The 26713-nt window shown below is 43.3% G+C and overlaps 1 protein-coding gene across 1 annotated transcript in view; it reads right to left on the reverse strand.

Moving 5' to 3' along the window:
* The window catches only part of Tmem131 (transmembrane protein 131), a 97516-nt gene that overhangs the window by 44324 nt on the left and 26479 nt on the right, over window positions 1–26713 (reverse strand). Inside the window, exons 7-10 of the mRNA XM_032899724.1 lie at window positions 17231–17354; window positions 5084–5200; window positions 3862–3984; window positions 1184–1264 (exon numbers count right to left, since the gene is read on the reverse strand). Of these exons, the coding sequence (XP_032755615.1) occupies window positions 1184–1264; window positions 3862–3984; window positions 5084–5200; window positions 17231–17354 (445 nt within the window). The remainder of the gene's footprint in view (window positions 1–1183; window positions 1265–3861; window positions 3985–5083; window positions 5201–17230; window positions 17355–26713) is intronic.

Below are 26713 nucleotides of genomic sequence, written 5' to 3' on the forward strand. Positions count from 1 at the left end.
TGTCTGTGTGAATGCACATGAGTGCGCATACCCACTGAGGCCAGAGGTATCAGCTCGCAGGAGCTGACGCTGCAGGCGGAGGTGAGCCACCTCTTGGGGGTACTGAGGACTGGGCCCTCTGGAAGAGCAGAATATGCTAACTGCTGAGTGATCTCTCCAGCCCAGCGGTTCATTCTCAGAGCAGATTTCTAGGCTACACATTTCTACTTCCATTTTTGAAAATAAATACTAGATGAAAAGATTCTCAAAGGGTTCTTTTAGCAATGGCATACAGAATGAGTTTTATTTCTTTTAAAATCAAATCACACAATACACCTTTTCTCCTTCTATTTTAAGCCCTGTTGAATCTAAGGGTGAACTGAAGTGTTCTAATACACTACCAAGTTTAAGTAATTATGGGTAGCAAGCCATTTCAAAATGACTTGTTTACTGTTGGGATGATATGATAGAGGTTTATACTTTGTGTATACACACGCACGTGTGTGTGTGTGTGTTAGGTTGATTTAAAAAGACTTATTTACTTTCACTTTATGTGTATGGGCGTCTTGCCTGCTTGCACGTCTGTGCACCTCACATGCTTCTCTGGTGTATACAAAGGCAGAAGAGGACACTGGATTCCTGGGAGTTAGAGTTAGGGATGGTTGAGAGCCACTGTGTGGGTGCTGGGAACTGAATTCCAGTTAGAGAACTGGTGTTCCTAACTACTTAGCCATCTCTCTAGTTGCTCCTCCCTCACTAAAATAGTTTTTAATGTGTATTTTCTTTAAAATTGTGGGCACATTTTCTGAACGTTTTTTATTTCAAACAGTACATGGATGAACCAGATTAGCTTTAATGTAAAAGTGCCATCTTCTTTGCATACTAAAAGGAATCTGAAAAGGAAGCTAGATCAATTTTCCCTTTATGTTGAATTATTATTACCATACACTTACAGTTAATCTGTTTCTTTCCATTCTGTAAACTATTTCATGTTTATATTGTTTTAATTTATTATGTTCATAATCCATGCATGTTGTATATCAAAACATCGTGTTGGTTTGAAAGACCTCTTTCATAGATTCCCAGAACGTTGTCATAATGTATGTAAGGAATGGTAGGAATGCATTTTCGTGACCCATTTAAATGAAGAAGGAAGCGCCGGACTTCACACGAGCACACAAGAGCAAGCTCTGCTTCCACTCACCCACAGTTTCCTGGTGCCTCCTTGCTGACCTGTTGGGAGCTCTAGGTGAAGGTCACCTCCACTCGAGTACATTTCTACGACCTGGAACAAAGCACACAGCATGGTTATGAGCAAACTACTCTTAAGCACGAGCAGTTTGCTGAGCTGAGGACGCCCGCACCCTCACTTCTCATTGGACAGACACAAAAGTAGATGAGTGTAGGCAGGGCAAGCACCAGCATAAGTGACAGGATCTTTAAATTGAATCAAGGTAACCTTGAAAAGTAAACTTAGAAGCAGTTTAGTTTCAGAAATTAGGTTTTAGGACGCAACAGAACATTAAAAAAAAAATACATGTAAATAATGATGTTTTGGAAATATAAGTTTAAGGCTGGGTGTAGTGCCACACGTCTGTCTTCTCAGCTCTTGGGAGGCTGAGGCAATCTTGGACTAAAGGACATCGCTGCTGCATAATCTGAGGCCATCTTAGGCTACATGAGACCATTTCAGAAAAACAAAACATAAAAACTTTATATGTATATATAAATTATATATACTAGATCCAGTGGTGGATGCAATTACCATCAGAACTGTGACATGAGAAGGTCAACACTCTGAAATACATGTACATTCTAATGAAGACCAAACGCTTGGTTTCTCAGCTGAGAGTGCATATGCCTAGCATGTGCAAAGCCCTGGGTTTGAACCCCAATACCGTAACACATACCACAAAAGTTTCTATGGAAGAGAGAGGCTGGCTAATGTGCAATCAACTCTGCAAGGCTGGACAGGAGCAAAATGTCATGGTCTATGGGGGACTACAGTTGACACAGTTGGCCATTTCAAAGACCTAGAGGATTTCAAGTGTTTTTAATACACAAGAGTAGGAAGTGATGGATAAGCCAACTGCACAGAATGCATTTTCTCTTGCAGAATGTACCGAAATGTCAGCGTGTTCCATAAATATGTGCAGTTACTATGTTTCAGTGCAAACAGAAATACAAAGATATTTAGTTTCAAGGCTTGTGCCTACCATGTTTTTTGAAATGAATATCCCTGGTATGCAATAAACGACAGGTATCTGTCTATACTGTATAATGTGGGAACTGCTGACCTTTGCACACAGGCATGAGGCTATCACGGCAATTTAGATATTAAAGAGAGCCAGGGCTCCAAAAGCTTCCTTATACCCTTTGGAGCTTGTCTGTCTCTCTGTGGCCTCCTTTTCCTAGGCAAATATTCTGTCAGTGCGGATTCCTGTGTGTTTTATAGACGCCTCCTCCTCCTGTGTGGTGCCGGCATGAGGAGGCTGGAGCAGAGTGCTGGACACTGTCCTGTGTTGGCACACTGCTGTGAGACAGTCTCTCACTGAGTTGGAAGCTTGCGGCTTTCAGACTTGGCTGGCTCGTGAGTTGCTGGGACTGGCTTGACGCCATGTCCCCAGTGCTGGGGTTACAGGTAAGTCCCACCATGCCACAGTCTTTAAGAGGGAGCAGGGGATTAGAACTCAGAACTTCATTAGACCTCATGTTGGAAGAACAAGCATTCTTATCCACAGAGACACTTCCCAGCCCCTTTCCTAGAGTTTTCGACAGAGTAAACGGTATGTTCTTTTATGTCTGGCCTGTTTTGTTTTGCCTTTTCCTTTCTATGTAATTACCCTGAGATTTACCATGTTGTATTAACAGTTCATTTCTATCTTTATGGTTGCATTACCTTGCTTTGTTTTGTTTTTTTCATTTACAACATGGCCTTGCTTTAGGTGGTCTGCACTCACAGTCCTTTAGCCTTTCCTTTCCGAGTACTGAGATTACAAGTGCATGCCAACCTGCCTGCTCTTACATCAGTTTCTTATCCATTCACGCACTTGATGGATGGCTAGGCCTTCACCAGCATTTCACCAGCATTGGGTGACAGGAAGCTGTAGTAGGTTCTGACTACAGACACCTGCCTTCCTTTCTTTTAGGTAAAGATTAAGGAAGAGTGGGTAAGATGGTGGGAAACTTTTCTTTAATAGCAGAGAACTTTAGTGCTTACAAAGACCAGATACATTGTACTAGCTTTAGTAAGTTTGGGGCAAAGTGGGGGAACTTAGTTACTTGTTTTATCACAAAGTCATCCAGGAAGAGAGAAGAAGGTAGAAAGGCCCACAAAACTCCAGGATAAGCTGAAAAGGTTCCCTTGCTTGCTTTTTTTTTTTTTTTTTTTTTTTTTTTTTTTTGCTGGGGATGAACCCAGGGCCTTGCGCTTCCTAGGCAAGCGCCTACCACTGAGCTAAATCCCCCAACCCCTGCTTGCTTTTCTTTATGTCTGCTGTGAAGGCCGCACACTGCACGCTCCCCCAGCTATGGTCGTGCTGAATTCTGTAAAGTGCTACTTGGCACATCTGGGCACAGATGAGTAGCAGAATGCTTGTCTAGCAAGTGCGAGACCTGCATGACTCCCCACTTTTAGCCAACAAACTAGGAGTAAGTGGGAAAAGAGTAGAGAAATTAAATCCAAAGATAACTAGGTTACAACAAAGACTGAGAAAAATGGGTAACACTAAACAGCTGTGGACTGACCAACATCTCTTGAGCCTACCTATAAAATCCTACTACTTTATTTTACATAGTCTTGGCAACTCTTACAGCCTTGAGATTTCATGCTAGCATCAAAATGAGGATTAAAGTTGCTCTGTGGAAGAGACAGGGACTCACCTGTAAAGGCTCACTGTGAGGATTGTGGATGTTTATTACAGGTGAAAAGCTGCTGTTTACGGGGACTCTGGCCCCAAGAAATGGCCTTAACCGGTATGGATTTGGAACCCCAACACCAAATACCTGTTTCAAAGGGAAATAAAAAAAGTTTTTAAGTTGCTTTTTAAACTAGCATTTTCATAGTTACAGCTCTATTTTATCTCTGGAAAACAGTTGGTTTAATTTTGACGTGAGAAATGCTAACTCCTGCTTGAGATGACATGGCACAGATCTACTTTATACATGCATACAGAATGATTTCTTTAGTACAGTGGGAACTAAAATGTGAACATCCCTTCAGTAGACCATGGACTACACACAGAGAAGCAAATAGGGAGTTGAAAATTTCCCCACTCCAACTACTAAGAAATGGAGTTGTGGCTCAGACCACGCTCAGTTATGAAGCCCAGACTCCGGTTAACCCCACACTGGGACATCTCACCTTGGCTGACTGATAGGGAAAGGCAGCTAATCAAATGACAAATATCTATTGTCTATGTTGTGCCAGGCACAGCACATACACAGTAGTGAACACGCTAGATAATGAGCTGTGCTCTCGGCACTTACTCTAATGTGCTGTGGTTATAAAGTAAGTCATAGAAGGAGGAGGAATTGGGAACAGTGAGAGGTAGCAGGGAGATACCCTGTAGTGCAAAGGTGGCACTTGAGAAAGAGCAGGGGCAGAGCCAAGAGTAGCAGACAGATGAGGTATATTTAGGACAAATGCTTGGAGGAGCACCAGTTGTGGGAAAGGACAGATGTACCCTGGAGTGCAGCAGGTCACTGACACTCATCAAGAAGAACCTATTTATAACCGGCAGAAACTATAGACTGACTATGACCACCTGTGTTAGTGCCCCAGGAGAGCCAAGTCCTTCATTCTGTAATAGCCTATTCACTGAGTGGACATGGTAGCTAGGAGTGCAGCCAGCTGGTAGAGTGTACATCTAGAATATGTGGGCCTCAGTGCATTTCCTGGTACTACAAACCAGCAAACAACAAAAGCGATACATAAAATGCAGCCCCAGGTCCAGTAAGTTTAAGTGTCCCCCAAGTCTCTCCTAAGTCTCCTGCCCTGGATTTATTTCCTCTTCTCTCTGGGGTTCACACCTTGGGCTCCTAAAGGTCATCAGAGCTGCTGGTTATGTCTCTACTGAAATGGAAGCATAAGCTCTGGTCTTACCTGGTAAGTGAACACCCCATGGTTAGATGTGTTAATAAATAAAGTATTTTCTACATTTCCTACTACTCTTGCAAGAAAAACTACATCAAATGATGTGTTTCCTCCTGGAAGAATTTTCTGAAAAAGAAAAGCAAGAAAATTAAATTGGTTATCAAAAAATAGTCAAAGCATCCTGGTCAACATTAGACAGCTAAAGCTCTACAAAGGAAACAGCTTAGAATCATTGCCATAAATAGCCATTTTTTTTTTTTTTAAAAACATCCAACCTTCAAGTTAGCCACACTGCCATACACTGGAAAATAAGAAAAGATGTCTTCATTACCTATCTTTGTCCTTTACCAGCCTAAAGCTCTGCTCAGAGAGCTCCCGTGAACTCTGTTCATTCAAAAGTCAGCAGACTGGAATAAAGTTCCTGACTATACACTGTTAGCTCCAAGAACAGACAAACAGGCCCGGGGCTGAAGCTAAGCTTTCTCTACACATGCAATGTCAAACTACAAATGAAAGCTTGGGCCTCGATCCTCTGCCCCCTGCCATTTGTCCACACTGAGTATCAATGTCCCAGCAACTGAAGTTAGGACAGAAGGGGGTCACTCCTACTGTCTCCATAGACTGAGAATGTCATCATAATCACCAAAAGGAAACTTTATTACAGCAAAGTAATGGAGTGTATTTGGTGACATTCAAGAGCAAGGCTTTGCCTCAGTACAGCCTTGAGGACTGTGAATATGTAAAGCTGTCAATACCTCCCATTCTGCTTCTATTGTGAGAACTCTAAAACGCTACCCAAATTATAGCTCAAAACATCCGGCCCTGAGACTTTGGCTGAAGAAAGTTAGAAGGAACATTTCTCCTGCATTATCAGCAACAAAACCCAGGGGGGAATCCTAACTCTTTTTAAATCCATCACACAAAATGTATGGATGACGACCAGGTCCAAATAGAGATGGGAGGTAAATGCTGCCTCAGCACAGTGAGAAGGGAAGACAACAGGGCTATCACACAAGGGCACACAGAGAGCTGGTCCACAGCTGTTAGAGGTGGTGTGGTGTCAAGTGGAATACAGCACCCCTCAAAGTATAAACTCTAGAAGGAATTCACACCTGATCCTGAATTTAAGAATGAACTTAAGTCTGGGAACCTTCCCACAATATAATTCTAAATAACCTGAGCATTTGAGTAGTCACATGGTAACATAGATACTCAGAGTTGATTTGAACTGAGACTACAACATATTAAAAAGTACAGGGAGCAGTTAAAACAAGTTAGAAGAAAAGTTATAACAGTATACATTTTGAACATATAGGCCTTAAATTAACAATTTATATTTATGCTTTGAGAAGCTAGAAAAAAAGAGTAAATGAAATCCAAAGTAAGTAAAAAAGGCAAGGCAAAATTTGATGAACTAGAAAGCAGGAAAGTCAGCAAAATAAATAAAACGGAAGCTGGTACTTCAGATCTCTAAAGCTGACGGTCAACTGTATAGAACGTGTGAAGAGAGAAAAGGCATATGGCGCTAAAGCAGTCATGTTTTCTACATGTTTATACTATACACTGTACATCTGTACACTGTGGGAGGGTTAAGGAAATAGAGCGTTCCTCTGAGAAAGAAGGTCAAGTAGTGTCTGCCTCTGTGCAGCCTGGTGAAGGAGAAATATATGGTCAACAAAAAGGAAGAGTCTTCAATACCAAAAGAAGTTAGAAAATCAGTAAAGGGCCATGGGAAGAGAGGCTCTATCACAGGATGGGGATAGAATGCATCAGGGGGACAACAGGAGAAGAGGGTAATGGAGCAGCAAGATTAAATGGAGTGGGGTAGGAGGGAAGATTAGAGGACAGAAAACAGGGAGGGACATCTAACACTAAAAGCCTTTTGAAAAGCCATATGGAAACTTGCTATCATAGAAGTTTCTTAAAACATACACACAGACACACAGACACAGACACACACACAGACACACAGACACACACACACACACACACACACACACACACACACACAGTTTAAATGGTTACCCTATAATGGGGGAACAGCACCCTAAACAGATGCCATCATGCTAGCAAATAAAAACCCTAGTGCCAGGAGTAGGTTACCTCTTTTTGAGACACTGGCCAACAGGATTCCAGAAGTCCCCAAACATTACAAGCTATTACCAATGCTCTTGCTAAGGACACCCCATCCTTGAGTCATAGAATATAGACAAGTATAGCTTGACCTGAAAGCCGCATCCCTATCGGCTAGCCTTTACAATGTTGGAAGGAGCTGTGGATGCTACTCTAAGGCCTGCTCCGACCCATTCCTGGCACTGTACAAGGGGCCAACAACCTGTGACTAGAAAGGTCACTGGCTCTGGTGAGTACCTACTAAGTACCAACTACCATTCTGCTAAATGGAGCCAGTACTGACATAAGTTGCAATGACTCATTAATACACGACCAGACCAGTGCATCTCTCAACCCTCCTCAGATAAGAGTCTCCTTGCAGCAGATGGCAGTTAACAAAGAGACCCTCACCTGGTCAACCTGCAGACAGTTAAGATTAGGATTGCTCAGCTCTAGAGGGGTCATCCAAATACCAAGGCTCATGGTTTTCCAGGAAAGAGAGCAGGGAAAGATTTTAGACAGCAGGGACAGATAACTTCAAGGAAAACAGTTTTCTAGATACAAGAGGACAGTTGTAAATTGAACTCAGCGATTTTAACAGCAAATACAAGACCTATGTAAGCCTGAGACAGACAAATGAAGAGAGAGGAGAGGAGAGAGGGAAGGGGAGGGGAGGGGAGTAGAAGAGAGGGGATGAGCACAAAATCCTATTCTGGGCTGAGGAACTATTTGCGATGTATAGCTACTGGGAAAGGAAGAGTCCATTTTCCCTAATGGTGTGACCCCTGGCAGGTCAACCATTCTTTAAGGAACTCCTCACTCCTAAGAATAGTTGAACAATATAACCAGGATTTGAGGGGTTAAAAACAAAACAAACAAGCCAAGTTAGATGGGTAGGGAGGTGAGGGGAACCTGGGTGGAGTTGGGCTTGTGTTATGAACATACTAGATTGCTAAAAAAGAGAGACCAGAGGACAGTCAGACAAGACAGCTCAAAGTGCAGAGAAAGCGCAGGGTTGCCAGGGAAAGGAAGCAACCAGCTAACAGAGCTGTAGCTGCCCTGTTCGGGGAGGGGACAGAAGAGCATCTGAAAGATAAACAAGGAGCTTTGGGGAAAAGGGGCTGCCAGCCCCACCCACAGGACAAGACCACAGCTTTCACAAGCTCCAATCTATGTATGGGTCCCTGAGACAGTGCCTCCTCCTCTAACAGGATGGGTCAGCAGTGGAGCTCTGCAGTGCCTAGCAGCTATCTGAAGAAGCAAATACCATTTAAAACCTAAGTTTCCATGGAGACAGGAACAGCCAGACTTCATCATGAGAGAACGAGAGAGCGTGCACCCGCTCAGCACCAGCCCTGGAGACTGACAAGTGTGTGTGGACAGACCTCTAGAGCCACCTGCCAGAGTCCAAGACTCTGAGCTCCAGGACACTCCCCAGTGCTCACAGCTGCATTCCTCCAGCAGGGCAATGAATGCAGCGAGAAGACAGTGCTGCTGTCGCTTCCCCTAATGTGGATGCACTCAGGAGACACGTCCCCCTCCCCACCATCCCAGATAGACTATTAGTCTGAGTAAGAACTAGGCATGGGGGTGGGGCTCAGGAGAATGGGAAACTGAGAAGCCAAGTGTGGCTAGTAGGGGCCCCTGGTAATGCAAAGAGAAGGTACTAGACTGAAGACAGCTGGAGACGGTGGACACTTGTGCAATTCAGACTAAGGGCCAGTGTAAGGCACAGGAGGAGGAGGAAGACAGGAGTTCTCAAGTTCACCTGACCTGCACATGCCTGCGGCCTCCAAGTTTCAAAGACCCAGCGGGAAAACACTCTGATGACTTAAAAGCGCCCCAACTGGCTATCCAGTTTCCCTTTCTATACCATTAGGAGTATTTTTTTTTCTCATACAAAAAAACTTTTAGGCTTTAGTTTTTGTTCCCCTTCATACATTTAGCTAATTTTGTTTCATATTCTTTCTTTTCTTTTCTGTACTTGCTCTGGTTTCCCGGTTTTTCGCTCATCTATATTTTTTACTTAATTTGTTCTTTAAAAAGCTTTTACATTTTAATTTTTGTTATTTTCCTTTTATTTATGAGTTTAGCTATGTTTATATGTGTGTGCACATGCATGTATTTGTGTGTATAAATGTGCAGCATGTGTGCCACGGTGTGTATGGCTGTCAGGAGAACACACAGGCACAAGGAAATGTGACTCCTTGGTCTCTGCTGACTACCCAAAGCCTACAGCAGGCTAGCTGGCCTAGGAGCTTGCAGGACCCTCCTGTGGCCACCCCATGTCCCCATAGGAGTGCTAGCATTAGGCCACACCATGTGACCAGCTTTTATTTGGGTGCTGAGGACTTGAACTTGGGTCTTCATCTGCAGTCCACTGTTTCCTTTATTTAGTCTAACTTCTTGCTCTTTTCTTCTCATGTTTCTCTTTTGTTTCCTAACTTTACTTCTGTTTCTCTCTTCCCTGCCTCTTCTTTTACCTCATCCATTTGTTATTTTCATCCTTATCCTAAGTAATTAAAAAAAAAAAAAAAGACTTATTTTTGTGTCCGAGTGCTTTGCCAGCATGTCTGTCTACGCAGCACCCGTGTGTCTGGTGCTGGATGAGGTCAGAAGATGGTGATTTTGGAACTGAAGTTAGAGATGTTCGTTTGCGGTCATGTGGGTGTGAGGAAGAGAACCCAGGTCCTCTGCAAAAGCAACAAGCACTCTAGACCACTGGTCTATCTAGCCACACTCAAAATAATTTTTAACTTCAAAACCAACTCTCCATTAGTTTTGTCAAGTTTTATTAAACAGTGGTATACAGGTGGGTTTACCTTATTTTTGGTCTATTTTTTGTCTTTCAAGATTCAGTGTTACAGGGCTGTAGCTTTTTGCCTTCTCCTTTCTAAGTGGAAAGGAAATTGAGCTCTTGGGCAGGTTGCTCACTAAAATGATAACCAAATAAAACAGGAAGATATAGAAACAAACATGCATAAACTTCAACATGGAAAGAGAGACACACGGCTCCTCCTGCGATCACAATTTCTCAACATAAGAATCAGAAACTGAAGTAGCTAAAACAGGTGATGGATATCTTAAAAGCAGAACTCCCAAGAAGAGCAACCACACAGCTGAATGAGGTAAGGAGAGAACTGAGAGAGAAAACAACAAAGACTCTGAAAACAAAATGCAGTTACTGGGAAAGAAAAGCTCAGTGACTCAGATAAAAATCGGAGTGCCAAGTGTCCCTGACAGACCTGCCCAAGCAGGAGGAGGATGTCAAGGAGGATGTCAGCGGTGAACACAAGGCTGAGGAAATACCTACCACATTTAAACATCCCTAAAGGAACAAGCAAACTCAATGGCAGTGACCAGGACCTCCAGCATTTGACTAAGAGACGGGACCTAAGAATCTCTGAGGTAAAGAACTGGAGATAAAGCAGGGAGGACTTAATAGAATTATGGTCTAAAATAAAATAAAATAAAAAAATAAAACCCCAAACCAAAACCTTCCCAATTATAAAGAACTGGACCGCCGGAGACAAGAGACCTGAAAGTCCAAGTGGACACAAGCAGAGAAGCAGCACGCAGTCAGAGGCAAAGATCCAGTGCATGCTGAAGGGAAGAACCCCATGTTTGCAAAGTGAGACTCACCAGAGCAAGCTCCGGCTCTGGCTTCCGCGACCCTGACTGAGAAAAGCCTGGGCTAGACACCTCAACCTGTAATGTACACAGATGCCAGCCAAGGCCATCGTGTTCTGCACAGCTTTAAAAGCATGGAGATCAGGACAGACGAGGCCATCACCACAGGAGTGCCTCAGAAAGGATGCGCTGCACAGAGAGGGAAAGTAAGTCTGACGCACTGTAATCTAAAGAGAATAAATCCCATGGGGGGAACCAATGAGCAGGGGCGAATGAGGAAGAACTCCTGTGCTATGTCCAGCTAAGTCACTCAGAAAACCCTTAATCCTAACAGGAAGCAAAGAAAACCACGTAACAATCCCTGTGGTACCTCCCAGCGGCAACCTTAGATGTTAGTGGTCTCAATGCATTAATAAAAGGACTCAGATGGGCTGAGTTGAAAAAAATTTGACTATATGTTGTCTCCAAGAAACAAACCTAACTGGAAGAAACTCACAGAAGTAAATTTATCACCCAAACAGAAGCTGATGTAGTTATTTTGATACGTGATAGAGTTCCAAATAAAATCTGAAGAGATAAAGAAGGTCACGACATACTATTAAAAGGTAAAATTCATCAAGAAGATACAACGACTATAAGTAACAATGTACCATATTTTGGGGCTCTTGGTTTCATAAAACAAACACTAGTGGGCAGAAAAGGTCAGTCAGGTCCTGATACAAAGAGTGGGTAACTTTCAAACCCCACTTTCTTACTTATGTATTTATTTGATGTGAACAGGTATTTTGCCTGCATGTATGTCTGTGCACTAACCTGTATGCGGTGCCCACAGAGGCCAGAAGAGGGCATTAGATGGCCTTTGGGACTGGAGTTACAGATAGTTCTGAGTTGACATGCCACTAGGAAAGCCAGTGCTCTTAACCAGAGTCATCTCTTTAGCATTACTCCACTCCCTGCCTCCCATTTTTAGACAGGTCATTCAAACAAGAACCAACAAAGAACCCGGAGTTACATTACACAACAGACCAAATGGACTCAACACATATCTATTTATAGAATATTACACCTAATAGAACAGAAATACACATTCTTCTCAACAGCCTATGGCACTTTCCCCAAGATAGATTAGTCTCAAAGCAAGTATTAAATAGAAAGTAATCAAAAGAATTTCTTTTAAAACCTTTAAATGTATTTGTTTATTTATATTAGTATGTGGTGTGTGCACATCATGGCACATGTGTGGAACTCAGAGGTCACTTGTAAGAGCTGGATCTTTCCTTCCATCATGTTGAGTCCAGGAGATCGTACTGTGCTGGGCTTCAAAATAATTCTCCACCATCTTATATGATAGTGGAATAAAAGTAGAAATCAGCTACTAGGGAAACCATGGGAGTATACAAATGACTGGATATTGAGAAACTTTCTCTTAAATGACCAATAGGTTACTGAATTAATTTTAGAGGGGATTATGCCTGGAAATTTCTTAGAATCAAAAGTGTAACTGTAACTCACCATATCCTTTGGGATACAGTCAAGGCAGTTTTATGAGGAAAGTTTACTCTGAGGACATAAATTAAGTAAGAAATGGAAAGGAGGCTGAGCTGTGGCCCCAGAGGAGAAGGCATTTGCTGCCCTTGAAGCGGAGCAGGCTGCATTTCCAGCACCTATGTGATGGCCCACAACTGTCTGCAGCTCTAGTCAGTCCCAGGAGAGGCCCTCTTCTGTCCTCATGCACTAGGCATGCACACGGTGTAGACATACATGTGTGGAAACATTCACACACAAAATATAAAAATAAACCTTTAAAACAATTAAAGTTCTCAAATAAACAAATTAATGCTGTACCTCAAAGTCTTGGAGAAAGATGAACAAACTAAGGCCAATGGCAGTGGATGGCAAGAAAGATGGCCGATCAGGACAGAAATGATGAGACAGAGACTAACAGAACTACAGTTGGCCAAGAGCTGGCACTTCTTGAAAAGTAACAAGATTGATAAGCCCCTATCCAGTCTAATCAAAAGAGAGACAAGATCCTAATTAACAAAATTAGAGATGAAAAGGTGGGCTGTTGCAACAGATTTGGATAAAATCCAGAGAACTATTGTATTTCATACTTTGAAACCTTTATCATTAAGACTGGAGAAACATAAATTCCTAGACGTGTACGGCCTGCTAACACATAGTAAGAGGATACAGACAATCCAGATCGGTCATAAGCAATAAGACTGAGGCTTTAATAAAGATTCACCGAACACAGGGACACAGGGACAGACAAGGACTTTGTAAAAGGCTGCCAATGGCACAGGTGATAAGTCCAAGAACTGTCAAGTGACACAGAGAATGAAAGGCATACCCTACAGAAAGGGTAAAAATCTTTGCCAGTTTAAATGTCTAGCAGAGAATTAATATTTATAAAGTACTAAAAGCAAGCAAGCAAACAAACCCAAAAGGACAAATCATCTAACCAATAAATGGTTAATGAACCAGATAGTCTTCTAAAAAGAAATGCAGCCAACAAATACTTGGCGGTGCGCTCAATACCTGTAGCCATTAGGAAACTGTAGATTACAACTGCTGTGAGACTGCATTCACCCAAGTCCGAATAGTTGTTATCAGGAAAACAACAAGAAACGCTGGTGTGGACGGATGGGAAGAGACGAAGACATATATACCGTGGGAATGGAAGCGGTCACAGCTATTTGACAATCAGACTGAACTAGCGTATGTGCTACTGGCAGGTATACACCTAAGGGGTACGGAACATCCTGGCTGTCCACCCCATGGGGACGGGATGACAAAACTGTAGCACATGCACAATGACGTCTTGTTCAGCTGTAAAGGAAAATGGATTTGTGACATACACAGGAAAAGGGGCGACTGGAAAACACTCCAGCAAACAAAGTAACTCAGATGCAGAGCAACAAATACCACACTTTTGCTCAGATGTGAAGTCTAATTATATATGTATAAAACTGTTATAAGGAAATGATCATGGATACCCTTCTCTATAAAAACAAAAGGCATTATACAAGCCCATGCCTGTATGGTCAGTATCTAGAAGAAACAGGAAGGCTCACTCAGTCTGGAAAATCCAACCAAGCCCACTCACACAGCAGAGTCTGAGCAGTCCTACATCTGACTTCCCCTTACCTTGTTTTTGATCAACAGTGACTGTTTTAAAATAAAAATCAACAATTCTATTCTGCTGCTTAAGCTCTTCTGATGCCTGCCTCTTTCTGTAACATGCAGTGGCCCTCACAGCCCTCAGCTCCGTTCCTCCTGGTCACCTTTCCCAGCAGAGCCTCTGCCTGGCCTGCTGCTTGCTTCAGGACTGCCCTGTAGGCTCAGGGCTAGCTTGCTATTTAACCAGAATCACCCCAGCACTAACCCTTACCCTGCTGCTTTTCTTTTTCTCAGGTCATGTTGTCTTCTAAAGTCTCATTAAGTGTATTTACTAAGCTTGCTGAAGTTACCAACCCCCATTAGGGGTAAATATCACGAGCAGAGATCTCTTGTTCAGTGATCAAGTTCGTGGCAATATATGTTAAATGAAAACATCTGTTACTTCTATATAGGTGGCAAAGCTGGTTTTTAAATTTGTATTTCCTCCATGCTGTAAACTGTAACAGTAGTATGGGTCTGCAGTGCTACAGACCGTGCAGGTGTGTGGAGAGAAAGCCCGTGCTCTGAGCGCCTCTGTTCCCCCTCCCCAGGTCATTGTCACCATGCAGCGCCTACAGTTCACCCTGGCTTTGTTAACAGACCAACCCCAGAGAGACACTGCTCTTCATCAAATGGCGCACTCTCTGCTCTGATCTGCTTCTTACAGAGGAAAACACTGTGTATATTATTCTGTAGCAACAGACACAGGTTTCACTCTTTACCTGTCCAATACCCCACACTAGGGCTACAGCATCTGTGCCCTTATTCCTGTGGTTATCAGTGTTTAACCTAAAATGGCATAAACAATGTTTAGGCTTCACCTAATTAAAAGTAATCACCAATGCTCACAGAGCCTTCAACCTACAAGATTATTTTAAGATTTATTTATTTATTATCTGTCTATGAGTACACTGTAGCTGTCTTCAGACACACCAGAAGAGCTCATCAGATCCCATTACACATGGCTGTGAGCCATTGTGTGGTTCCTAAGAATTGCACTCAGGACCTTGGGAAAAGCAGTCAGTGCTTTTAACCACTGAGCCATCTCTCCAGACATTATTTTAAAGCATAATAAAGTAAGTGGCTTAAAATTTTTAAATTTTATCTATAGACTGAAAGTGTAACTGAAATGTAGCTATATAAAACTTGGTCTTTTAAATGATTCTGTTTTCTATTGGTTGGTTAATATAGACATCATATTAGATAATAAAAGCCATCATGAGTTGTAAGACACACCTTTTCCCCCAAAGACATAAGAAGTGATGGGGATTCTGAGGGTGTTGAGGGGAGTTTAGTCAGAGGGGATATATAGGAAGGCTGTGCTCTCCGGGACATGAGAGACTTTCTTCCCTCAGCGGCTCACTGCCTCTCCACAGGCTCTGAGAAGGGAAGACGAAAATACAGGAAAGAAGAAGGGAAAGGCCAGCGCTGACTGTGGCCACTGTCTTAAGGCTGACTTGACGTGTCCACAGATGCACTGTGACCGTCACAGTGCTCACTGTCTAGCTCCACTTCCTGGAACTGACTGACAGCAGTCACAATTTATCTTTTCAAGAATTTTCACAGAATATCTTTATATGAAGTTGGTCAGCAGAAATATCTGTGGGAGGGGTATAATTTAGAGGGGTCAAGCTGGCTATGCCGAGCTTATTAAGCTGGTGCTCTACTCTGCCACTGATAATTAAACTGTTTCCACTGTAGGAAAGCTGAGAAGTACATAGGTACATACTTCTGACTTGTTTTGAAAACTCAAGAGCCACACATGGCCTTCCACCTCCCACAATGTGGCTACCCAGTAATGGCAAGCTGGAGCTCCTTACAGGGACTGACTTCCAGCACCTCAGCTGTGCCCCACCTCCCCCACCCCACCCCACCCCCCTGATCCAGCAACATCTGTAACTCCTGCTCCAGGCTTGGAGACAGCAAAAAGAACAGAGGGGAGCTGGAACACCCAGAGCAAAGCATCATGGGAATTAGCGGAGTGAGTCAACACATTATTAACAATTCATTTTTGTAAGTGTAGCATAATCAAACACTATTTTTGGGCTTTTCCCATTTTTCCTTGCCTTCTAACCTAGCACACATTTGCACACTAACAGTGCCTGAAAGCTCAGAAAGTTGTTTACACACACACACACACACACACACACACACACACACACAGAGGGGTGGTGGTGGTTTATAATGTGTGTACCACTTGCTATGGCCACATATGAGGCAAATGGCTGATCTCTGACCATGACTCTTTTGAGACCTACTCCTCCTTTATAATACTTGAGTCTCCCTCAGTATTACAAGTTTGTTATTTAAGACCACTGACAGTAATAAAAACTGTGAAAATATCTTTTAGGTTAAAAAAAAGCTCAAGGGAAATTTAAGAAATACTTTAAGGAATATTTCCCATGAGTACCACAAAGAAATTAAGCTTTAATTACCAAAAGCAGTATGTTGCCTTTCAAGCCTTTTATTTAGAAAATATTTTCAAAGAGAGGGATAAAAACCCCTAACCATAGCCATTTTAACTCTAGAAGGTCAAGCTGAGTGAGGGCCTGGTCAGTGGGGATGGCATTTTGGTTCCGAAGTCAAGGACAGTGTAATTCCACGAGGACCTAATGAGTCTGGAGGCACAGTTCCTCTCAGAGCCTCCGGGAAGACAGGAAGGACTGAGCCTAGGCCATCTTAACTCCACTTTCTGATGTGCTGAGCAGTCAGCTCACTGAACTAACCCGTGCCGTGTCTCTGAGTGAGCACTTGCTGAAGCCACCAAGCTTCGTTGGCTCACTGCCCAGCAGCAGAAAGCTCGCTCACAGCTGAGGACCCACAGGCTGCAGTTAGCAGAGTGAGGGCGGTGGGGCAGGGTGGGCCGTGGGCGGCAGAGGCAGGCCCATCTCTGAATTCAAGGCCAGCCTGGTCTACAGAAAAAGCTACAGGATAGCCAGGGCTACACAGAGAAACCATGTCTTGGAAAACAAACAAAAACAAAAACAGGGCCCCCCCCCCCCCCCCCCCGCACCCCAGCTATGAGAAGGCTGGATGTTCAGAATGCTTAGGGATCCTAGCAGTTACTGTTACTTGAAAGGAAAACGTTGTGCATTTAAGGATAGATATTATAATTCTTATGAAATGGGACAAACTGACATCTAAGTTTGAAAACACTAGAAGCAGATTTTAATCATAGCAAAAATAAAGCTATTAATAAAAAATGCAGAACTTCACTGTCAAACAAAAGCAATTTTTAGTAGAGAAGCTTACCCTATTTTGAAAAAATGATGCATGGAAGTGTGATGTGGTAGCAGATATTGATACTAAAGTAATAGTTTCTTCAGAACTAGGATTATGTAAGTAGACTTTTTCCATTTTTGGCATTCCAACTGGCCTGCAAAAATAAAAAGAAAACTGTCAGAAATAATTCAAAGATACTTCTAGCTTTTAGAATAATCAGTAATTGTTTAAAAGTTGAACATAAAGACAATTAAGCAAATTCATACGCAAATATGGTAAAATAGTGAACTACATGTGATCGCTAGTGTCAGTTCTGTGTTACACTGGGTTGGGAGCTGTAACTCAGGGCAGACACACAGACCAACTTAGCAGCAAGGCTGGATATAAATGCACATGTATCTTGTTGGGGACTTCTGCTACTCTTTTTTTTTTTGGTTCTCTTTTTCGGAGCTGGGGACCGAACCCAGGGCCTTGCGCTTCCTAGGCAAGCGCTCTACCACTGAGCTAAATCCCCAACCCCTCTGCTACTCTTGAGTAATAGAGGACATGGAGACAGAAGAAGGCTTCATTAGCTTCCCTACAGCTGCGATCTGAACCTGAATCCATGACCTAATCCTATAGCTAACTGCCTCCTCTCTAGGGAACGCTATGGAATGCATCTTCGGTGGCTTGCAGGTCCACTGTAATGCCCCCTTGGTGTCCCTTAAAGGCAATCTTAGTATGTAGTTGGACTGGTCCTGTAGCGCATCTCACTTCGTATCCTCCTAGCTTCTTCGGCATTGTGTGAGTCTCTCTTCGGAGCTGATGGTCTGTCTCACTGTCATGTTGGTCCTATGTCCCTGTCAGGATTATCAGCACTTCAAAGATGAAGGACACAGCACGTACTTACTGCACACTGCACTATCATTCAGTGAGTGCAGTCAGGCATGTGTGGGAGCACATGTGATGCACATGCTGGCTGGCTTTGTTTCCTCTCTCTTTCAGCATTAAAATGCCCTCCAGAATCTTATGTTTTCAACTCAAATGAGTACCTAGTGAGCTTGTCACATGTAGACTTCCATTCGAGTGAAACCTTCAGATTGCGGGCAGCCCCAGCTCTTTGCAGAGTATCTGTTGTCCTTGTCCTCGAGACCAAACTCATCTTATAATTCAGACCCAACTTTCCCCTGCAAGGGGCTTTCCCCATGTAACCCTTCCAGGGCACACTTCCTGAAGCTTGTTTTACAAGGTAATCCAGTGTCTGTGCACAGACCCCAGAGCCTAAGCAGCTGAGCACAGCCAGAGCTGAGCTTTCCTCCATTTGTGTCAGGTGTACATCATGACGCTTCATCCTACCTTCTCTTCAGTTCAGCTGTCTGCCTAATTTATTATTTGGGAAATTTATGAACCACAGAACAGTGTGATAATTTCACCAGTTTAAGAAAATGAATTAAGGCTTTAAGTTCCTTTAAAGATGGTAACTTTTATTAGGACACACAGGCTAGTTAGTCTTGCTCCTCCCAACTAATGTCTGTGTCCAAAATGATGATACAATTTAAAAACTAAAGAGAGGTAAGTCACAAGGGTCGAATTGTGGAGAACAACTGACCATTGGGTGCCCAGCTCCAACAGACACATCCAGACAACACAACCAACCCCTACAATGAAGGCTCAGTGAATATCTCGGAAGAGGGGTTGGACCGGGACACCTGCTGGATAGACCATCTTCTATGTATGTACAAAGCAGATGAACTCTCAACAGTATGGTTGCCTAAACACAGCAACATAATGGGGAAGCCCCACCCCTAGGAAGGGTTACAGCAACTAATGGGTACCAGGAGGACAGTAACTTTTCTCTATGGATGGAACCTTTGAGACACTACCAATCCCAAATGGTCAGTCCTAACCACATACACACGAGCAGAACTAAACAAACTCTTCAGGTTATACTTGTACATACATGTGATTTATATATGTATATATATATAGTATTATATATAATCAATTGGATGCTATAAACTAGAGAATTGATAAAGGAACAACAGTTGGAAGGGAGAGACAAGTGGAAATGGTCTAAATACTCATACTCATGTATGAAATATAAAAATAATTCCAAGAAACACTGAAAAACAAATGAATAAACTCAACTAAGAACTCTCTGGAGGAACAGAGGGAATGAGGCTGTCTGAACAGGCAGACAGGAGAGAGTGAGGAGCCAGGGTTAAAAAGGGCAGCTGGACTGAAAATCAGACTGTGGATGGGAAGGCAGCCTAAAGCAGAGAGCAACTCCTTAAACCAGTGCAGAAAGGTTATGGTTTCCAACTCTCCTCTCAGGTCTTCAGAGATCTGGGTCTGTGAGGTACAATCTAGGAAGGCAGTCCTGCAGTCCACAGTCTGACCAACTCAGGTGCCAACAATGTGGGTCAGCCAAATGCTGGGTCACCTTAAACTAACAAGCGATCCCGGGCAGGCCCGACCTGTCCTTACTGTGCAGCACCCATAATATACACGCAAAGGGGACGACACGCTCAGTGTGCTGACGACGGCAGCTGGTGCTCTTCAGAGCATCAGACTTCCCTTCACTAACATTTTACTTGTATGTCAGCCACGGAGCTCTCATGAAACATGCTTTGCAAATATTTTCTCATTGTGTGGGTCATGTTCTTTACTTGATGGTTATCAATTAGAGCATAAACTATTTTTAACTTTTATGCAACTCAAGCTATAAATTTTGCCTCCTGTTAATTGTGCACCTGGATTTCTACCTCTTAAACACATACAAAAATGCTTTCTTCCAACCACTTACAGCTCAGCTCCATTACATTCATATTTAGCGGCCCGGTATCCTTAGCTCTATCATGCTTATAGCCCTCCATTAGGTTCATATTCAGTCACATGATAACTCTGGCTCTACGTTGCATTCTTTGGCATGGGATAAGGCAGGGATTGAAATTCATTTTTTTACACATGGATATAAAGTGGTCCCAGCACCATTACTACACCAAGACTATTCTTTTCCTATTAAATTGTCTTGGCATCACTGTGAAAATCAACTGTCAATAAATCTATTTCTACAATCTAAGTTCTTTTGCACGTATCTATCTGTCCTATGGGTGTATGTTTGAATCATCACTGCTTTGTAGAAAGCCTTTGAAAATGAAGGGCTTTCTACTAAAATGGCTCAGCACATGAAGGCACCAGGGGCCAAGTCTGACAACTTGAATTCAATCCCCAAAACACACATGGTAGAAGCAAGACCCTCACGTTGTCCCCTGACATCCACATGTGACCCCATATGAGTAAATAGAATTAAAAAAATAAAAATTTAAAGTTTTTGATATTGGAAAGTGGGCTTCCTTCAACTTTAGTTTAAAGGTGTTTTGGATCAGACTGTTTGGGATCCTTTATATGTCTGGGAATTTTAAGATAAGGTTATCAGTTTTACACAAAAGGACAGGTGAAATTCTGATGAAGGACATATTCAATCTGCCATCTTAATTCTTGCATCCAACACGCTAAGGAATGAGATGTCTGTTTACTTAGTGTTTAATTTCTCTTGTCATGGTTCTTAGGTTTTTGTTCCTGTCAAAAGTTTGCGTTTAGGAGTTCTGTTCCCTTTGATGCTATTGTTAATGGACTTTGCCCATCCCCCACCCAGCTTTTGGCCAGGGTCTTTACTTGGTGCAGACCTCAGCCTCGAACTCATGCTCCCACCTCAGTGTTGAGCAACAGACACCTGTTACCACTTCTGGCTGAAACTGTTTCTCTCTTTAAAAAAAAGATTATTCACTGCTTCTGAACAAAAATATAGTTATTTTTGTATGTTTATCTTTATTGAGCTTGCTACTTCTAGTAGCCTTAATATATTATATTTAGAGTGGGTATCTAGTCTATGGAGTAGGGAACACTTCCAAGTGGAGATGCTGGCTTCTTTTTCCATCTGCGTGCCAACAGCTTATTTTTCCCCTTCCTTATTGCCTGAATCAGAAGAATAAGATGCAGAATGATAACTATGGAAGTATACTGCATACCTCTCCTACATTCATGCATGATCTTATGGACCCCCCTTACCACTGCTGAGGTCTGTGGGCACGTAGTAGAGGACTTCTGAGCCTATATTCAGAAGGATGCTTCGGTGAAGTGTGTATTTGTTTCCCAACAGAATCTTTGGTTTGGAGTCAGGGTGACACACCACACAGACCACACGAGAAGGGCCCTGTTTCTGTTGTTTGTGTCCCAGCCTGCTTTCAGGAAGCTGTCTTGACTGATTCATGCTGTTTGGCTTTTTCATACATGTATTCAAAATTCTTGTGTTTTGATTTTTGGCTCTATTCAGATTTTCTACTTATTTACTTATTTTGTAAGTAGAACAAGAGAGAAATAAACACATTCCTTGTATCTTGAAAGATACGCAGCACCACATATACTTTCTCTTAAAAATCCCGTTGTCCCTGTACAACTCAGAAGGACTGCAGGCTAAGTGGCTCTTGTCAGTTCCCCTGTGCTTCTGCTCTTGTCTGGCTGTGGCACAAGTAGTCTCGTCTAAGAGAAAGAGACAGGGTGAAGATGGACAGGCACTTCACAGTCTCCTTCAAACAGGGCTGTGGATGGCCTGCTACACCAGGGATCAGCAGACAAGTGTGGAGGCCCGAGTCTGGGAGTGACCAGGAGTGACTCACAATCGGCTGGGCCTGGCTCTGTCCTCTTCTTGAGGCACTGAGGAGGAAATGTCCTGGACGGCCCTGAGTAGAGATAGTCCTTGGGGAGAGAAGGGTTCTGGGAGCAGGAGTGATGAGGATAGACAAGATGGTGGGAGGCACCAGCAGGCTGCTGCAGCTGTGCATATTCACACAATGCAGAGGCTTCCATTGTAGGAAGGGCCTTCCCCGTCCAGCCTGCCCTTTCCTCTCTTGGTCCAGAGTTCCCTGCATCACCTCTCCTTCTCTATGCTGCATTACTACCACAAGCTCACTAGTTAAAGGCAACACCCACTCATTACCATAGGACTTTCTAAGACTGGCTGGTTTATCTGCTCAAAGTTTTACAAGGCTTTCTGCAAATTCTTCCGCAGGCTGGGTTCTTGTGCTGAACTCAAAGTCCTCGGCTAAATGCTTTTAGTTGGTTGGTCAGACTCATGCTACTCTAAGCCTCTTGCCATACAGACCCTCTACTTCCAAAACCAGCAAAAAGAAACCTTGCTCCAACTTCCTCTCCTACTTCAAATGTCCAACATTTCTGCTCCTCATTCTAAAGTCAGCCTTCGAAGGCTTTGGGACTAGGTCCAGTCCACACAGATAGCTCTCCATTTTAGGGGTCATAGGATTTAGAACCTTGGTTACTGTCTCATCTGGATTAGTCCTTGTAAAGCCAGGAGGTGTGTATATGTGTATTAGAACCCGGGAATTCTCCCAATCATCTGACAGTTCTGTCTACCACAAGCAGCATGTGTGATCTGCCTGGCTAGACAAGTTGAATTTAAAAATAAAGTTAAACAACTATCCAGTCCCTTGCCAGTGCTGGTCCTGTTTGTTTCCATTACTGGCTGCTCCAAACAGAGGAGTCAGAGAACAGTGGGAGAGTTATGGATGAATAGCCAGAGCAGTCGACATCTCTGTTCTCTGTGATGCAAGACCATACTGCCCAGATTCTAGACTGTCAGGACTCTAGAGGAGTCCAAGGTTCCAAAGAATGGGAGGAGCTGGGAAAGTACGCTGCAATCCTGTGGCTGTGCCAGGGGTGCATTTCCTCTATCATAGTGAGAAGATACTGCAACTGCAGGAAACAGCTGCAGAAATGGTTTCCCAAATGCCCCTGGACAAAACTTCTGAATGAAAAAACAGCATTCTGTTGAGCGGCCTCGGGCAGGAAGCTGGGCCAAATCAACATCAGCTCAGTCACCGCAAAGTCCCAGGGCTCTCACGAACTGGTGTCATGAAAGCCAGCATGGAAGGATTAGAAGTGGAGGCCACAAGACACTAAACAACTCTTGGGAAAGGAGCCCCTTAATTTCCTTAGAATGCCAGAAAGTGACTAGGGACAAAGATACACACTTCACACGCTGACTTCAAACTGAACATTTGAAGCCAATTTTTCTGGACCTAATAATTATACAAACCAAAGAATTCAGTGAACCAAATTTCTAACCCAAACGTCCTTTACTGTTTGCAAAAAATGTCTCAAAGATGTTGTTATAGAAACAGAAAATACTTAGTAACACTGGCATAAATAATTTGGGGGAGGGAACAAAGGGAGGTCAGAAGTAACCAAATCATGGCAGAGTGTTATCTGGAAACTGGGCAGGAGAAGGAGAGAGGAGGAAGTAGAAATTAAACATTAAAGATAAGGCTAATTTTAAAAAAAGCCAAGAAAACCCTATTTGGGCCTAGAGACGTGGTTAAGAGCCTGTGTTGCTTTCGCAGAGGACTTGGGTCCAGTTCCTAGCACCTAAACCCTTCAACAGGGCTCACAATCGGCATGGCCTGGAGGCCCAATGCCTTCTTCTGACCTCTCCAGGGACCAGTCACACATGTGGTATAAATACATAGACAGGCAGAGAGGCACAAAAATAAGTTTTAAACGTCCCATTTCTTTAGAATGGTATTTTTTATATTCATTCATTCATTCATTCATTCATTCATTCATTCATTCATCTATTTTTTACACCTGAGCTATGAAATGAGCATTATTAACCAAGGTGACCACAGAGGTGAGGACAGTTAGTGCCTGGTTCCCTGGAGAGCAGCCAGGAAGGCCTCCTTACAGCCCTAAGGGGCCTGAGACTGGGTAGCGAATAAATTCCACTTCTGGTGTTATACTGCTAGCAGTTCTCAAGCCCCACCCCCAACACACATTTTGGTGTCATTACATCTGAGCAGGGGGTAGAAAGACCCTATGTTCCCTTGTGGCTATGGCTACCATTGCAGCCTCTACCACCCTCATTGGAAACCCAATAAAATTCAAGCTGCAGTCACTAAAAGTTGTACTCTGGCCCTAGAACTCTTAGCTATGCAGGCCTAGCCTCTCTATAAGTCTGGGTAGCAGAGGTAGGCACAGCCCTGGCCAGCCAGAAGTTAGAGGACAGCTATGAACATTAATGGATTAATTCTAAGCACATTTAAGGGATCCCAGGCTGTTAAAAAGGGAGGCTGTGCTTCAAATTCAATTCCAGAAAGCAAATTAAAAAGCACACAAAATAAAGAAAAAGGGAGGCTGTGTCACTTAGGCGCATGTCTTAGTTTAGGTTTCTACCGTTGTGATGAAACACGAGAGCAGCCTGGGGAGGAACGGGTTTACTTGGCTTCTCCTTCCACCTCATAGTTCATCATCAAAGGAAGTCAGGACACAATTAGGAGCCCCATCTGTATGGCAGACATTTCACACCCTCTGAGGGTATGTCTGTGTGTGACAGCATCAGCCCTGATAGTTAACCTGATTTTAAGTATTGATCCATCCCACCTCTGTGTAGCTGGTAAGATACCATGGACACTGGGGAGGCAGTTTTTACCTGTGCAGGGAAAGCTGTGAAGGTTGTTTTGCACAATAGGGCTGAACCCTACTGACTGGTTGTCAGGAATGAGAAGCCAAGGGTCTAAGATGGTCTTCAATAGGAACCGCTGCCCACTATGTGATTTCTCTCTTGATGAAACCCTGACAAACTAGGAATAGCATTACATCCACTGATACGTACTTCTTACACAGCTGCTTCAGGGACTGGACAATGACTCCACCTGGGGTGACCACCACTCTATGCTAAGATGTTTTAGACTAGAGAGAAAGAAAGCTACAGAAGGCAGGGTGGAAGCAGTCAGCAGGGAAACAGTGTTGGTAACGAGAGGAGTGGGCGAGGAGAGGACACAGGAGTCCTGGCAGCCTCAGATAACGTGGACCTGCCTGTCTGTCATGGCAGCTGAATCAGTCTGTTTTTGCCTTACGGAGTCTCAGTCAGTGTTCTCTCATTTACAGTCAATTACAACACTGATTGAAGCAAGAAGCACTGTAGGCAATCTATACTAAATGCCAATTTTCTTATTCTGTAAATATATGGAAAAGATAGCTAAAAATACGACTGAATCATGGTGCCTGCTACTTGCAGACGACTTACAAAACTACAAGGGCCTGGGAAGAGGGCTGGCTGGCTCAGTGGGTTGGGCATTTGCTGTTCAAGCATGAGGACCTGAGTATGAATCCCAGCATCCACATAAAACCTGGGTGTACATAGTGCCAGCATTAAAGAGGCAGAGACAGAAAGGACCCTGAGGTCATTTGGCCAGCCGTCTGGCCAGAATCCTTAGTCTAAGAAATATAGGGTGGGAGAACTCTCAAAACTTACATGGAAGGAGAGAATCAAACCCCCACAAGTTGTTCTTTAACCTCTACACACACACACACACACACACACACACACACACACACACACACACACACACGAACAGCTGCTATCCCTGTTTAGTATACGATTATCATTCCTTTTCTTTTCTTTCTATGTGTAAGAAATACTGCTTTGGGGGTGCCTGGAGAAATGGCTCAATGGTTAAGAGCATTTACTGCTTCCAGAAGACTAGAATTTGGTTTCTAGCAACTATGCCAGATGGCTTACAAGTACCTTAACTCTAGCTCCAGGGATCTTGTCTCTGAATTCCATGGGCACCTGCACTCATTTACATGTGCATGTACATGTACACACACACACACACACTTTAAAAAACAAAAAGAGAGATTATTTTCAAGGTATGTAGAACATGCCCAGAGTTAGAAAGATTGCACTGACTTCAGGAAACAGTCTGCAGCTTTCTACATATGTGGAATGAGAAATGAAATTAGTATTTATCATAAGATAACAGGAACCATTAAAGGACTTTTTTTGAGTGAGAATAATAAAGTGATCAAATTTATAAACATTTTAACTACATGTATTACCCCCTCTCCCATGTGTGTGCATATATGTGTGTGTATGTGTGCATGCTGTACGTAAGCATGAGTGCAGAGGTCAGAGGACAACTTTTGGGGGTCTGTTCTCTCCTCCCCCCATGTGGAAACAGAAATTGAACTTAGGCTATCAGACATGGCAGTAGATGCTTTTACCCATCTCCCTGGCCTCATGATCAAATTTAACATCGGAATTTGTTGACAACATGGATCATACATAAGCAGTAAATGGCATGTATGTAGCAAGTCTTAGTTTCCAAATAACCAGGGCCTGAGTCAACAGAAGGAACAGAGCAATGAGGATCATAGGAAAACACACATAAATTCGGTACAAACCTTTCTCTTGATGGACAGCAGAGGTGTGAGGGCTCTAAGGGAGAGGAAGTGAGTGAGGAGTGGGGATATCAGACTGGAAATCACAGGCTTGTGCCAGAGGTCTGGAGAGACAAGCCGGCTCCAGATAGGGTGAATATGTAGGTGTGCTCACAAGGCTACCCGCAGACAGCAGAAGGGGCACGAGGAAAAGGGCCTTGTGCTCCACAAAGTACCAAGGACACAAAACTGGTGTCCTAACTAAAGGCCCCAGCCAGTACAGCCACTGGGGCTTGT

This window comes from Rattus rattus, chromosome 4 (genome assembly GCF_011064425.1).
Source record: "Rattus rattus isolate New Zealand chromosome 4, Rrattus_CSIRO_v1, whole genome shotgun sequence".
Lineage (NCBI taxonomy): Eukaryota > Metazoa > Chordata > Mammalia > Rodentia > Muridae > Rattus > Rattus rattus.